We start from the raw sequence: 15,843 nt of genomic DNA, 5'->3' as shown, positions 1-15,843 counted from the left end.
TCCTAGGTGATTGCCATGTTGCTGGTCCAAAGACCATACTTTGAAAGCAAAGCTTTATAGCATAGATCATTCTTGAAAATGTCAAAGAAGATTCTATATAATAGTACTATCCTAGGAAAAGCAGAGCATAACTTGAAATAATTATAACTTTGAATAGTATTTATCAACCAAGAAAATAGAAAAATTTGTTACTGCAATGAAATAACAACCAAGGATTTTTCAACCCACAGATGCAAGAGGCTCAGCAAACCTCAGAGTAGGATAAATACAAAGAAAGTTACATCATCAAAATGACACTGCAGAAAATCAAAGGGAAAAAAATCTTAAAAGCAGCCAGAGAAGAAACAAATGTTATCTTAAATGTATCATGAACAAAATAAATTGAAAGATGATTTTTCAACAGAAATTATGGAAGTCAGAAGACAATGTAACAACACTTTTAAGGTGCTGAAATGGAAAAGCAAAAACAGAAAATGCTGCTGAGCAAGAATACTATGCCCATGGAAAAAATAAGGCAAAATAATAATTTTTAGACAAAACAAAACAAAAATTTTAAAAGAATTCAATGCTCGCAGATTTAGACAGGTTTATGATACATGGAGTAGGGGGTACTTCATTTACTCAAAAGTCTACTCAGGGTATACTATACACATTATTGTAAATGCTAGAGATACAAATAGAAAAGGTTGTTTCTCTAATGAAGCTTATATTATAATGGAGTGAACAATCAATAAAATAGGGACATCTGTGAAAGAAATTAAAAAAACTGAAAAAAAGGGGGGTTCAAAGCACATGGACAGGGTTTATCATGAACCTCTCCAAAGAGGTGAGTTCTGAGGGAGAAAGGGCTACATTTATTATTTACGATGCGCCAACAATTACTCTTAAGTGCTTTATATATACTCACTTATATTTGAGCTAAAACTTAATGAGAGACATACAGTCACACAGAGATTTAGAAAAAGGGTATTCCATGAATAGAGGATATCAAGTGCAAAGGCCATGAAGGAAAAACAAGTTTGATATGTTTAAATAGAAAAAAAGTGTAAGTGAACTAAGATTTAATGAGCTAGGTCCAAGAATGAATCCAGTTAAGGCTTAAGTAGGCAGAAGTCACACTGAAGGCTTTTTTGACCCTGGATAAACATTTGAATTTTATACTAAAGGCAATGGATTTGGTTAGTTTGATTTTAAAGGAAAGTTATGTGATCTGATTGACATTTTTAAAATACCATTTTTGGCTGCTGTATGGGGAGTGCTTTCAAGGGGTAAGAGTACAAACAGGAAGATTAGTTAGAAGGCTACTGCAGTAGTTCATGGAAACAGATAATGCGGCTTAGGCTACAGTTTCGGCAAGGAAGACAGAGATAAGTGGACAGATTTAGGATATGTTGAAGCAGATGTGATTTGCTAATAGACTGAGGAGGATTGGAGAAATAGACAGAATAAAGGATGGCTCCTAGGTGTGAGGCCCGAGCTACTGCCTGGATACATGGATGGAGAAAAGGTATCAATTACTCAACACTAATTGAGATGAGTTCCTACCTCAATAAAAGGATGGTAGTGTCATGTACTACAAGAACAGGTTTTTGATGTTAGTTTCTTCGCTCTACCTTTTTCTGGGGGGGGGGGGGGGAGGAGGAAGGGAGTAGGGTAAAAAAATCAAGAGATCTTTCTGCTCAAGGTACATTTGAGATGCCTATTTAGACACCTAGAAAAAATATCAAGTAAGCAAATAATATATGTCTGGAGCTCAGGAAAAAGGTCAAGGTTAAAATTATTTGTTCAATGTATACACCACAAAATCAAAGTTGACTCTAGTTGAAGCCAATTTGGGGGAGTGGGCACAACTTAACTCACAGCCATGCCAAAGCACAACGTGAGACTCCTCCAAACCCCGCCTAACTCTTAAGAACTCCAATCCAGTCTGCCCTTTTACTTTTTAAATGAGGAAAGAAAGACTTGACTTAAGCCAAACAACTAAACAGTAAAGAATCAAGGCTAAAATGTGCAAATCTTTTTATTTCTAAAGTAACATGGTCCTACCCCACCTACCCACCCCACCCATCAAATCCAGGGGAGCAGCTCAGCCTTTACAACTAGCCCATCCTCCACTTGATGGTTTTGTACATGCTCTACCAGGAACCCCTCCTCATCTGCACATAATTTCAAGAAATTTCTTCAATCTTTGTCTTCTAATACCCTTTCCTTTTGAACCAGTTATAGCTCTCTATCCTTGAACTCCACACCTCAGAATGTCTCCCATTTCCCCTACTGCCTCAAAGTAGAGCCTACAATGCTTTCAGAAGCTTAACACTAAATCCTTTCTCCTACTTAAAGAGCACTGAGGCTAATCGCCATCTGAATCAGCTCTCTCCAAGGGGGGAGTATGAGCCTGCTATTCAAGGGATACACCACATGATCCACTGGAGAGTGGGAGAAAAACATTAGAATTTTTATTTCTATGTTTAATTTCTCCTTTAAAAATTTATATTTTATGTATATTTTATAACACATAATTTTAGTACATTAGTACATGCATATAATGTGAATAAAGAAACATACATTTGTTGTCAAAAATGTTTTACTATAGGGACCATTAGCTAAAATGACAATAGACTACTGTCTAGATATTGGGATTTGGGACACTACAGACACTTGAAGGAACAGGAGGTAGGCAACACTGTTCATTTTTCTTCTCCCCAAACTAATGCAGACTTCAGATTTTAAAAAGAAACTGAGGGTACTCTCAGACTTAAAAAAAAACCAGCAACAACAAAGAAAAAAAAACCTGAAGGTACTTCTAGAAAAGTCTAATTAATAGATCTTTTCCTCCTCTCCCTACTGAACCAAGAAATGGAAATTCGGGCTGTAGAAAAATTACACTAATTACAGTCAGTAAACTGCCTATCATTTCATGCTTGCGTACTGTGTTTTATAATTATATACTCCACTAAACGCTTACTTGGTTACTTGCTTTTAGTATTAAATACAACTTGTAGTAGACTCATGCCCTTTTTTTAGGCTGCCCAGGAGGTAAACACTATTCCTATGTTTGGGGAATCCAATACTTGATGAAAACAGAGTTTTTTCCTCAACAAAAGCTGAAAAAAATGGTGCACAGAACATTTGCTTTCTCAGCCTCTCTTCCGCGAGGAGCACAGGCACGTGATCTAGGTTCCCCCAACAGACACATCCTCCCCTCCCTAACCTTGAATTTAAAGCACAGTGGTAACAACACACACCAATTTCCAGAGGAAGTGGTAGCACAAGTTCCAGTAACGGTGTATAGGGTCCATAATGACTGTCGCTGGTGGTAAAGATGAGGGTCTGTCCCCAGTGGCAGTGCTAGTGGCGTCTTCAGAGGACAAGCTCTGTCTCATGATTTTAGCTACTGTTCCTGGTTAGCTATCCTTCCAGCCTGGTTCTCTAGACCTCCCCGAGAGTGTGTGGGCTACACATAACCACGCCTGGTTTCTGTTGCTTCTAACTGAGAACCCTGACTAACCATACATGCTCCATTGTCATCGTTTATTTTTCATGTGAATTGGTTATCTATTTGTAACTTTAACAGCCCAGTTCTTCGTTGACATTCTCTTTAAAATAAACCATTCTTTCAAGTGTTTATTCTATACCAAAGGGTCCAATTTTGCAAAATGTTGTGTTTTATACTTTAAAAAATATATTTTCAATTGAATAAAATCTTTGGCTTAAGCAAAGTATCTTTAGGATGTGAAAAATTAATATCTTCCTAAATGAATTTTAGAGTAAAGCAGCAAAGGCTAAGGAAGAATTTCTCAACCGGTGGTTCCTAGACCACCTGCACCTAGAACCATCAGGTTGCTTGTTAAAAATGCAGCTTAACGGACCCCTCTCCCCATGCCCTCCGTCAGACTCTCTAGGGTCTGGACCTAAGAATGCACATTTTTAAAAAGTGATTTTATGCACACTAAAGTATGAGAACCAAGAGTCTTCAGTTTGTCACTAATAGGTGGCCTAAAATCACAATGTTACTAAGCTGGCAAAAGCATCGTACAGTTACCAGGCTAAGATTCTCCTTAGACAACTGAGACGTGCATAACTATCAGTTATAAATACTGACTATACGAGGAAAGCCTACTTCACTGTAAGAAGTTTAAAATTTATTTCTTTTATTAGCAAATCAAGGTCCTACTCTGAAATTTTCCAAAGACCTAAAAACTCTCATTGCCTCTGGTTACATTTTGGGGAACTGACTCCTAGCACATGTAAATCATCGCTCTTATCCTCTATGACACCAATTAAAGAGGGCCTGAATGCCTGACTTTCTGACATCAAAGGGAAGCCTATTCACTAGTATTATCCTAAAGAATGTTCTGATTGAATTCTACCGTCATTGAAGCCCCAAGGGTCCCCATTAAGTCCCAGTCACATAGAAGTCAGTTGTCACTATTTCCAAAGCTAAGAAAGTGAATAGGCTCTTCATCATTTCCTGTTTTCCTCTTCTCATTCACTCACTCATCCATCCATTCATCCATCCATCCATATATATACACATACATTCAATAAACACTCAAAGGGCATTTGACATTGTATTAGGTGTTATACACTAAAAAGAGAGTAAGACAGAACCTTCTATGGTAGACAGAATCCCAAAAATGGCCCCCCCATAGTTCCTACCCTAATTCCTGGGACTGTGAATATGAAATATACTCTCATTATGCTCTTGATGAGGCAGAATGGATTTTGCAGATATAATTTAGGTTACTGATCAATTAAAAGAGAGGTGATCTGGCTAGATGCAATCTCATCACATGAGCCCTCCCTGTGGCTGGCAGCAAAAGAGGAAGTCAGAGATTTGGAGCAGGAGGATTCAACACAACATTGTTGGCCTGAAGGTGGAGGGGGCCACATTGTAAGGAACGCGCAAACCCTCCAAGGACCTCAGAACAGCCCGAAGCCGACAACCAGTAAGGAAATGAGGATCTCAGTTTTGAAACTTCCAAAAAGTGAATTCTGCCCAAACCTAAATGATCCTGGAAGCAAATACTCCCCCAAAGCCTCCAGGTGAGAGCCTAACCTGGCCAACACATTGATTTTGGTTTTGTGAGACCGGGAGTAGATAACTCCGCTGAGGCCAGTCTTCTGACCTATAGAACTGTAACATAATAAATGGATGTCGTTTTAAGCTGCTTTGTCTATAATTCTTTGCCATGCAGCAGGAGAAAACTAATATACTTCCTTCAATGAGCTCCCAATTCATATGAGAAAAGACAGTATTGTTCTATTGGGAAGCAAGAAAAAGAAGTGCCTAATTGGGGGAGCAGAGATGGTAAGGATAGAGAAGGAACAAGAAAAGGTAAAAAAGAAGAGGTGCTATGAGTAATACATGAGTCAAAACTGAATACGTAGCCTAAACAAAGTGGAAAGAAGTAAATAAATCATAAATGTATTAATTCAAGAAAAAGTATAAAGTGAACAAACATACAGATGAACCTAGCTTAAGGAACAGAACATTTCCAGTACCCCGAAACCACTGCCTCCTTTCCCAATTATAGTATGTCCCTTCTCCCCTACTGGTAACCATTATCCTGACTTTTACGCTAATTATTTCCTTGCATTTCTTAATAATTTTAGCATTAATGTACGATTTTGCTTGTTTTTGAACTTTATTTAAATGTATTTGTGCAGCATATACTTTGTCACACTTCATTTGCTCAACATGTTTCGGAGGCTCATCCATGTAATTGCATGTAGTTGTAACTCATTCATTTTCATTGCTGGGAAATCATATAAATATACCACAACCAATGTGTCCCATCTATTGATGATCATTTGGGTTGTTTCCATTTTGTTAAATACGAACAAATGCTATGCAGATTCTTATTCATATATCCGGTGTACACATACAGAAGTTTTGTTGTGGTACATATCTCAGAGTCTGGAATTTCTAAGTCATACAGTATGTACATTTTCAACATTACTATGTATTTTTCAAAGCTCACTTACCAATTCACACTCGTATTAACATTGTATGAGTATCCTCAATGCTCTACTTTCTTTCCAATACTTGGTACTGCCAGCTTTTCGAGTAGTACCTCAATTTGGTTTTATTTTCCACTCTCTTGATTACTGATAAGGTTGAGCATTTTTCCACCTTTTTTTTTTTTTTGTCATTAGGAATTCCTTTTTAGTAAAGTACCAGTTCAAGTGTTTTCTTAGTTTCCTATTGGGTTGTCTTCTGACTTGTTTGTAGAAATTCTATACATATTCTGGATATCATTTATTTGTTGTACTTACTGGAAATCTTACTCTGTGGCTTATCTTTTCACGCTCTACAACCTGTGGATCATTTTTTAGATCCAGTTTTTAATGGAAAAAATCTATTACCCAGTTTTTGTAAGAAATAAGTTTATTAAACCAGTAAAAATCCTTCGTTTTAGATTTCCTTCAAATAAAAATCTAGAAATTTAGAAGAGCCAGGAAGAAAGTTAAAGTAATTAGGAAATACCTGAAATTTTTAGGATTAGTTTATGATTTTAAAATTAGCAGCACTGCATTTGATATTGCCGGCTATTTCAGGAACTCAAAATAACGTTCCTTTGTGTAAACTACTCTATTTGTCATATTTCTCCCCAAGCTTGAGTGGAATAACAGTTTTATAAACTGAAAATAATAATAAACATGTATGTTACTACTTAAAAATAGTATTTTCATGTTATGAGATATTAACCATCCACCCCCCAAATATTGTCACTATAAAAGGAAATGAACCCTCAGAAATCCTTGGCCCCAACATTGTTGCCAATCTTCTAGTCTCAATATTGATTTTGTGTTATCTATGACTCATCTTTTCACTCCTCCTAAAGGCACCATCCTCCTATTTTACCCTCCCTGTTTATATAAAAAACAAAGCCCGTACAGTTGAATCTAGATTTTTCCCCTGAAACATAAATTTAAATTTAAATCTTATTCCAGTCACCTTTATACGCAACAGCCATTATCTTCCCCATGGGCTCTGCCTCTCTTTATAAAGTGTGTGTGTGTGTGTGTGTGTGTGTGTGTGTGTGTGTGTTTCAGGAGGGGCAGGGGGGAAGGACATAACTAATAGAAGTCTTTTTACCTCCAAAGTCTTCCCTATTGCGTTAATACAATGTAAGAGTTGTGCTGTTCCTTAGGCAGAAGAGAAAGGAAGAAGCATGTGAATCAGAATACATTAGAGATATAGGAGTCCTTGTTTCAAGTTGGAGGTAAAGTTATAAGAAGGGGAATTATACATAAATGTTGTTTCCTTCTTGTTTCAAATTGGAGGTAGTTATGAGGGGGAGTTAGAAATGTTTTCTGAGATGTTTTCTTAGCACTGCACATTTCAATTGAATATGCATATTTTCAGAGAAACTTTGCTATAAAAAGTAGTATTATATACAATAGTATATCCATACTTCTCACGCTGGGATATGCATGGGGGAGGTGATGACAGGAAAACCACTGTATAAACATTACAGAAACTTACTGGTTTGGTCTTCCTAATGGTTGGTAATTTGAAACCATAGATTTGTATTAAAAGAAGCATGAAAATATAGAGTACAATCTTTAAGAATATTTCAAGCCTTCAAATTTCAAGTTCCCTCCTGAGGCAACTTCAATCTCTGCAATCCAGAACTTCTCTGAGGTTAGAGGTACATCAATAAAAAGCATGTCATTAATACATACACACACTACTTATATATAAAGAGAGACATATGGGAGATCATGGTTGTTAGGTATAAAGAGGTATGAAATATGAGTTAAACCAACTTTCATGTTTAGAAAAAAATAGGTTTTTGTGAATGGCCTATAAACCTAACTAGGCTACACACAATCTGTTACCCTGTTTCTGTGAGGAATTGCTTTTGAAGCAATTCTCTTAAAGCTCCAGATATACACTTCTATTTGCTCTACGTGATTAACTAGATGTGCTACCAGTCCTTCCAGGTATCAAGTAAACCGAAAAATTATGTGTTGGTATATAAACTTCATCAGTATGGCTTGTGATCGAAAACACTAGTTTTAGCATCAGATGTAGTATTTGAATTTGAATCCCAGTTCTGTTACTTGAGAAACCTTGATCAGATTAATCTTGTCTATTTTGTCATGTGTAAAATGGAGTTAAAAGTAGTACTTATAACTCATATGGTTGCTGTATGTGCATGTTGTATATCTACAGTTGAGTACAACACCTGGAATATGCTAACAGTTCGATAAATGTGAGCCACTATTATCAGTAACCCGACCATCTTCCTAGTCCTCTAGGTTTAATTTGTTAATCCTTGTATGTTTTTTTTTAAGGTAAATTCAATCAGCACTTATACATTTTCATTTCCAAACATGACTTCTGCTTTTCACTCCCTCATAGATTTAGATTATGATTATTATAGCCACCGAGCCAGATTACTAGATTTTTCTTTTTACGTTATAGGGTGAACTTCTTATTTTGTTTCCCCTAGATTATCTAACATAATGCCTAAAACATAAAAGTTTTGCTATCATTAGACAATTCAAATAATCTTTACATCCATGTATTTATTCCTCCACTAGATCCCTTGACTTCTTTCAGGGCAGGCAGTATCTTGGTCCTCTTTGTATTATCTACACCTGACAAAATCCCTTAGTCAATAAATGTTTGCTGAATGAATGAATGTTGACTAGCCTGTCTCCAAACCTATCATCAATCTAGGTACCTCATATGCAAAAGGAAGCTCTTCTATTCTCTAATCCAACCATTTATTCTGACCAAAATGGCCTCACAACATTATCAAGAGCAGTCTCATTATATTAGTCAGGACCCTTATTTTGTATCCAAACATTCTACTCAAATTAAGCAGAAAAGGGAACTGGCTTGCATAATTCAAAGTCCAAGGACAGCGCTAACTTAAGGCCTGGCTATTACTGACCCAAAGGTTCAAACACTATCATCAGAACTTGGCGTCATTTTTTCCATCTTTTTGCTCTGCTTTCCATTTACTGGCAACCCTGCAGGCTCCCACTCTATTCTCTCAGCAACATCAAGCAGAGCACAGCGTGCATTTCTCACCAGTTTGAATGAAAAATTCAGAATTAACACTCATGTGTGCTGACTGGAAAATATGCCCTTCTCTGAACAATCACTGTGGCCAGAGGGATGGCTATGCCTGAGTCATGTGCCCACCCCTGTGTCAGAGTAGGATCTATGTAACTGACAGGGGGAGTTCCCTAGGAAAACTGGGGTACAATACTGTTATCAGAGGAAAGGGGAATGAATGATGTATTAGGTTGGTGCAAAAGTAACTGCGTTTTAAAAAGGTTTAAAATAACTGCAAAAACTGCAATTACTTTTGCACTAACCTAATACTAGCAAAATTCACTGAAGTATCCTATGCTCTAAGACTTTGCACGCTGTTCCCAGTGCCTGGAATGGCTTTCCTTCTCCTTTCTGCCTACCCAAATCCACACCACATCCTTTTTGCCCCCAAGTCTTCTGTGATTTCTTCTAAGATGTTCCTTATCCCCTGAATCAAGTCACCCATTCCCAAGTATTTCTCTTCTCCTAATGATCTACCTTTTAAAACAAACAGGAGGGGCAAACCTCCAGAAAATGTTCCACGATGAATTCTAATCATACAGATTATAAACGGTATGGGTAATATGTGCTATTTCTTAGAATGTATACTCCTGAAGGACAGCAGCTCTACCAGATACATTCTATTCCTATACATTATGAAACAGTAGATTGTGTGTCAATTTGGATATACAGAGGGTGCCAAAAAAATGCATACACGTTTTAAGAAAGGAAAAAACTGTATTAAAATTGTAACACTCAATATATACTGATAACAAAAGATGAATACAAGTCACGTGTAGACGCTTTTTTGGCACCCCTGATATATAGCATTCAAACAATTTTCTTGGCTTTAAATTTCCTATAGGGTCTAAACAGAATATTTTAGGTAACATAAGCTGAGTCTGAATTCATCAAAGTACCTGGTATACAATAACATGGATGGACCAAGAGGGCATTATGTTAAGTGAAATAACTCAGACTGAGAAAGACAAATACCATATGATCTCACTTATATGTGGACTCTAAAGAACAAAATAAACAAACAAAACAGAAACAGACTCATAGATACAGAGAACAAACTGATGGTTGCCAGATGGGAGGCGGGTTTGGGGGCTGGGTGAAAAAGGAGAAGGGATTAAGAAGTACAAATTGGTAATTACAAAACAGTTACGGGGATGTAAAGTACAGCATAGAGAATATAGTCAATAATGTTGCAACCACTATGTATATAGTGCCAGGTGGGTACTAGATTAATTGGGAGATCACTTCATAAATTATATAAATGTCTAACCACTATGTTGTACACCTGAAACTAATATAATATTGAATGTCAACTGTAACTGAAAAAAATAATCAAAGTACCTGGTATAACAGGTGGACTATGGTTTTGAAGTTACCTCAAGCTAGGCTCAAATACTAGCTAATACCACCTTACCTGGCCTTTAGCTACAGGTCTTTGAGCAAATTATCTTCTCTCTCCAAACCTTGGGTTTACTATCTGTAAAAAACAGGAATGGTAATACCTATCTATACATAGGGAAGCTGTGTGGCATAGTACAGAGAAAACAATTAGATGGACCTGAGCTGAAATTCTACCATTAATTCGTTATATGACTTTCTCTGAGTGATTTCTCATCTGTAAATTCTAAGTGATTCCTCATATGTAAAGTGGGGATAATAATATTTACTCGATTGGTTGTTAAGCATTTAACAAGGCAATGTATTTTAAAACACCTAACACACTGAACAGCAAGCAGTGACAACTCAATACATGATCTTATCCACATCAAATTATCTGTTTACAATAATTCAGAGAATAGTTCAGTGTTTTTGTATTTACCAAGATCTGCCAAAGATTTCTTATACTTAATTATATTTCTAACATAGTAAGATGAACTTAGTCTAACAGGTTATAAAATACCTTGTAGTCTTTTTTTTACAGTTTTCGATCAGATAAAATGTCAACCAACAAAAAAATTGGTTTATATATAAACTATTAAAGTAATAAAATAAATGTGGATAATAACAAATTAAAAATTCAGAGTACAGTAAGGGAACAATTCATTGGGATTACTTATTAGTCTTCATAAATGCCCTTGGGTTTTCTTTGTTAGTTAATAAAATATTTCCTAAAGGCAAAACATGTTGGTCCTACAACTATTTTAAAACAGGTTAAGATAATGAGCTAGATAAACTCCTGTTAATCAATTTGTTCTTTAGCTTCAGGCTTAATATAGTAATACTGAAATGACTCACACCAATATGAAATTGCTACGCTATTTCCTGAATAGTCATATGCCATATAGCTATCTCCTGAACAGAATCAGAAAATATAGGGTATGAATGACAAGTTTAGATGTTGTCTATCAGAACACATGCCAAAGGCAAGTGGCTGTTCATAGTTACATTAGCAAGAAAGTTTAACTTAATTATCATTCACTAAAAAATACAAACGGCATTCAGTACAACTGTTTCCAAAAATTAAATAAGTAGGCACTGAATTTTTTCCACTTTACACTAGAGCAAAAGTTTCTTTGGAAAGAATAGTTTCTTGAAGCAGTTTAACAGTTGTTTATTTTTCTAACATGAGTGAATCATACATATGTAATACCAATCTTTAATGAGTGCACAAACATAAGAAGGTGTTAAATTGAAGATTTTAAAATAAGATAAATAAAATGGAATAAATATAAGACACAAAGTACTACGTATTCTTTGGTTGCAAAAATACTATATGGAAATAAAATACTTCACATCATACTATAGAAACTTGTGTTACGGATTTTTTTCCTCTTTTGTGCAAAACATGAATAGACACAGTTTTTAATCTACTCCCTGAGGAAGCTGTATTTTAAACACAAGAGAAACATGTGTTGAACATCTCAGTAACCATTGTTCTCTACAACTAAGAAAACCTAATTCCTTATTATATCCTGTTCAAAAATATGTATAAAGCAAACATAATTGTTTTTTAAAAGCATTAAATACAGCTATAGCAGGCAATCTACGTATCGTTTATAAGCAGTTTTCTTCCTTCAACTTTTTTTTGGGGGGGGCGATGATGAGAGAGGAACGTAATGGAATCTGAAGGTAGGCTGTACTTATATTTACAAGTACATTTGGTAAGTCAACTAGATAACGGTGGCGAAAGAAAAGTTACAACGTTAGGATCCACATTAAAAACAACTTTTGAAAAAACTCCAGCGCTGAGATCGAAGCATTCCTGACAATGCAGCGACAAACGCTATTCTGATATAATAACAGTGCGCTACCATCCCAAATCTTGGCAAAGTCAACTTAGAATCTCAAATCCGAAAGGGCCTGCAGAAACCGGGGCGGGGCAAGGGTCTACCCCAGCAGAGGCGTAAGTTAATGTCCTGGGAGAGTACACCACCACCCTACCCTCTCTTCCTCTAGAGATGCCGCTGTCCGCCTCACCCCAGGCTCGGGATCTGGCCCGCAGGCCCGGGGGAGAGTGGGTTGGGGCAAGTTGCCCTCTGCCCGTTACCCGGGTCCCGATGAGGAGATGTAGGACCAATTGCTGAAACCACCCCCGAGACCCCCACGGGCTGGAAGGGCCTTCCGCCGCGCCAACGGCCGCCAGACGACAGGGATACCCCCACCCAGCTCACCCGCGCGGGTGGTGTCCGTCAGGTCGTGGTTGGCCGCTCCCCGGGGAAACTCCCTCAGTTTCCGGCCGCTCAGACTCAGCACCCCCGTTACCGCCGCCTCCTCCAGCGCTCGATCGATGGAGCGGCTCCACGAGACCGGGCCAGGACCAGGGCCTGCCCCGGAGCTTGGGCCGCAGTTAACACCGGAGAGGTTAGCTCCCGACGCTGCTGGGCCAGAGTATTCTGCAGCCGTGGCCACAGCGACCAAGCCTGCGGCCGCCATTTCCCAGCCGACAATCTCCGACCCGCCGGTGCAGCGCATGCGCGGCCAGAACTGATGGGTGGGCGGGGAAAGGGCGCACAGACCCCGAACGGTTCCCTTCATGGGCAGGGCTGCGGTCCTGCTGAGTACATCCAAGCGCTTGCCTCCGCCCACGAGGTTTTCAAGCGAAAATAAAACGGAACTCACAAATCTGGAGCAGCCGTTATTCTAGACTGCCAGTAGCATTTCTAAAATGTCTCTACAAAAATATCTTTCAGACCACACTCCTCACCAAAACATCTCTGTCGTCTTCCCTCAGTACTGGAGAATTAAGGAGGATTAAGCATTAAGTTAAGGCTTCCTAACACTTGCTGCCAGAAACTTGAGCAGTGAGAGAAGGGGACCCTGGGATACGACCTAAAACACTTCCCAACTTCTGTCATTCCGTAGGGTACGACCTAAAACATTTCCCATCTTCTGTCATTCTGCAAACCAAATGATCCAAATGGAGACCTGTGGACTTACTATTATTGCCTGAGGGAAAATAAGGGCTAAGCTGGATCCCAAACTCTGTAATTCTCATTGAAAGGGTTATAGAAATATTTTAGGCCCTCCCTCCCTGCCTTTTCTGGAATAGTTCTTAATTAAAATAAAACATCTTAAGTAGTTGTCCTTGAGGCAAGATTTTAAGCAAGATGAACGGCATTAAAGTCTAAATTTTTGGTCTGAAACAAAAACTGAGAAGAGAAAATGGTCTGGCCATAATCTAAATGTCAAATAAAGGTAGAACTGAAGAAATGGTAAAAAAAAATGAAACCAGTTACTGAAAAAGTGGAAAGTACCACTTCATTTTAAACCAATTAAGACTTGTTATATTGCAGTCTTTAGCATATTATCTTTTCTTTTGCACATTTAAGCCATTCCTGCTATATGATGTAAATTTCCCCTACAATCAATCGTCTAGTTTTTTACTCAGGGAAATAGAAGAGGCTGTCAGATAGTCCTTTCCCTAGATTATAATCTAATCATAGAATCCAGACAAATAGACCAATTAGAGAACAAGGCAAGAAAGGCCTGAGTAGGGGTGGGGTGGATTATCAGAATTCAATGAAAAGGAATTTATATTGTGGATGAATGAAGTTTTGAATAAAATTTGGATTGTGGAGTGGGATAGGCTGGAAGGTGAGAGCAACATTTCAGATTGCGGAGGATCAGCATGATCACACCTAGGTATGATTTATAATGGTACCTGTGGAGAACATGAGGGCCACAGACCAAAAAGTTCATGTCAAACAGCTCAAGAAAGTAAGGTTGGCGAGATCCTACTCACCATCCAAGGCCCAACTCTGTAATAAAACCTTGTTAGCACTTCCCTCAACTCCAAATTGGAAGAGATTATAAAAACGTTTAATCTCAGTGCCAAAGCTGATTAGTAATGGCTACTCAGAGCTGTTCTCTGAACTCAATACTACACGTTAGGTTTTTCAGCAACAAGTTTCATGATCAATTGTCAATGTCCTTTATGAGCATGTGTCACTGCAATAGTGACGTATTTGTTGTCCCTGACAAATAACATTTATCCACTACATGAATTGATTTTTGTTATTCTGGTCTTCCTGAAATTTTGTTATTCTTAGAAAGATTTTAAGCTATTTTAGAGTAGGATCTCATTTTATAATTTTAGAGATACAGTATTTCAACTACAATGACTAAAAGCATCATCACACATTCCATATTAACAATGCCAGAAAGTTGCCAGATACCTTTCTAAAATGCACCATTATGTCATCTATATTTGATTACCTATTACCTTCCACATTTACATTAAATTCTTCTTCTGACAAGTTCTCCATAATATGGTTTAATTCCTATCTACCTGCACATCTCATAATTGCAACATTTCATGTTAACCTTTGTCTCTGAACTTCTGGCCAAGTTTATAGTTGATGTTACCACGTTTCCCTGAAAAAAAGACCCAGCCAGACCATCAGGTCTAATGCATCTTTTGGAGCAAAAATTAATATAAAACCCGGTATTATATTATATATTGTATTGTATTATTAAAGCCCCGGCCTTATACTATAGTAAAATAAGACCGAGTCTTATATTAATTTTTGCTCCAAAAGACGCATTAGACCTGATGGTCCGGCTAGGTCTTATTTTCGGGGAAACACGGTAATTTGTCTATTCAACTAGATTTTAAGGACCTTAGTATGTTAAGCTACCATTATCTTCTCTAACCCAGGGCTGAGTATATTAATAGGAGTTTAAAAATAGTGGAAAGAAGCAGAGACAGAAGATGGGTTATGTATTAACACAGTAGAGGTTATGTACTAATACAGGAAAGTTGAGAGGAGAGAAAAAGAATTCGTTTTTGAGAACAGGATACTTAAGTATGTAGATATTTGAAGGCCAAAAGAAAGGCTTGTGGATACAAGGAAAATGAAGGTGCTATATATCCCATTATACGAGAACAAGTCCTAGGTAAAGAAGGCTGGAAAAAAGAATAGATCAAGGAGTTTTGAGACTTCTAGGGATTTGAGGTTTCATCTATAAAGCAAAGGTAGAATACGAGGGAATTCTCATTCTACTCCCTCAATCTTCTCCACAAATCAAGCGACAAGATCATTTTGCAAGAATGAGATATAGGAAATGGAGTCATTATGGGAAGTTCACCAGTCTAGTGATGCATAAAAGAAGTAATGAGAAACAATTGCAAAAAGGCTGTGAGCAAAAGAGTTACAGGCATCTATAACTTATTCCACTACTGTTCTGTGGTCTGGAAGTAGGAGTTAAAATTATAGGCAGTGGGTGTTACTGAATGTTAGGAACAGATACAGAGAATTTCCCTGCTTCTTCCTGTTCATTTTACAGGCTGAAAGTTAGGGGTAAAGGTTTCACTCAAATCTCAA

At 37.6% G+C, this 15,843-nt stretch overlaps 1 protein-coding gene across 17 annotated transcripts in view; it reads right to left on the bottom strand.

Annotated features, from left to right (window-relative positions):
• The window catches only part of LRCH3 (leucine rich repeats and calponin homology domain containing 3), a 103,099-nt gene extending 90,103 nt beyond the window's left edge, over window positions 1-12,996 (bottom strand). For 14 of the 17 annotated variants that reach the window (XM_019723654.3, XM_074330464.2, XM_019723653.3 and 11 more), the window contains exon 1: window positions 12,691-12,995. In XM_019723654.3, the coding sequence (XP_019579213.2) occupies window positions 12,691-12,991 (301 nt within the window). In that variant the 5' untranslated portion in view covers window positions 12,992-12,995. Of the gene's footprint in view, window positions 1-12,690 lie in introns of all 17 variants that reach the window. The other 3 variants (XM_019723651.3, XM_074330426.2, XM_019723655.3) reach the window with 1 other exon arrangement.
• Window positions 12,997-15,843: the final 2,847 nt, after the last annotated feature.

This window comes from Rhinolophus sinicus, chromosome 17, assembly GCF_057876585.1.
Source record: "Rhinolophus sinicus isolate RSI-liver-muscle chromosome 17, RSI-T2T, whole genome shotgun sequence".
Lineage (NCBI taxonomy): Eukaryota > Metazoa > Chordata > Mammalia > Chiroptera > Rhinolophidae > Rhinolophus > Rhinolophus sinicus.
The sequence above is the reverse complement of the archived record's forward strand: the minus strand, read 5'-3'. Positions and strand labels throughout refer to the sequence as shown.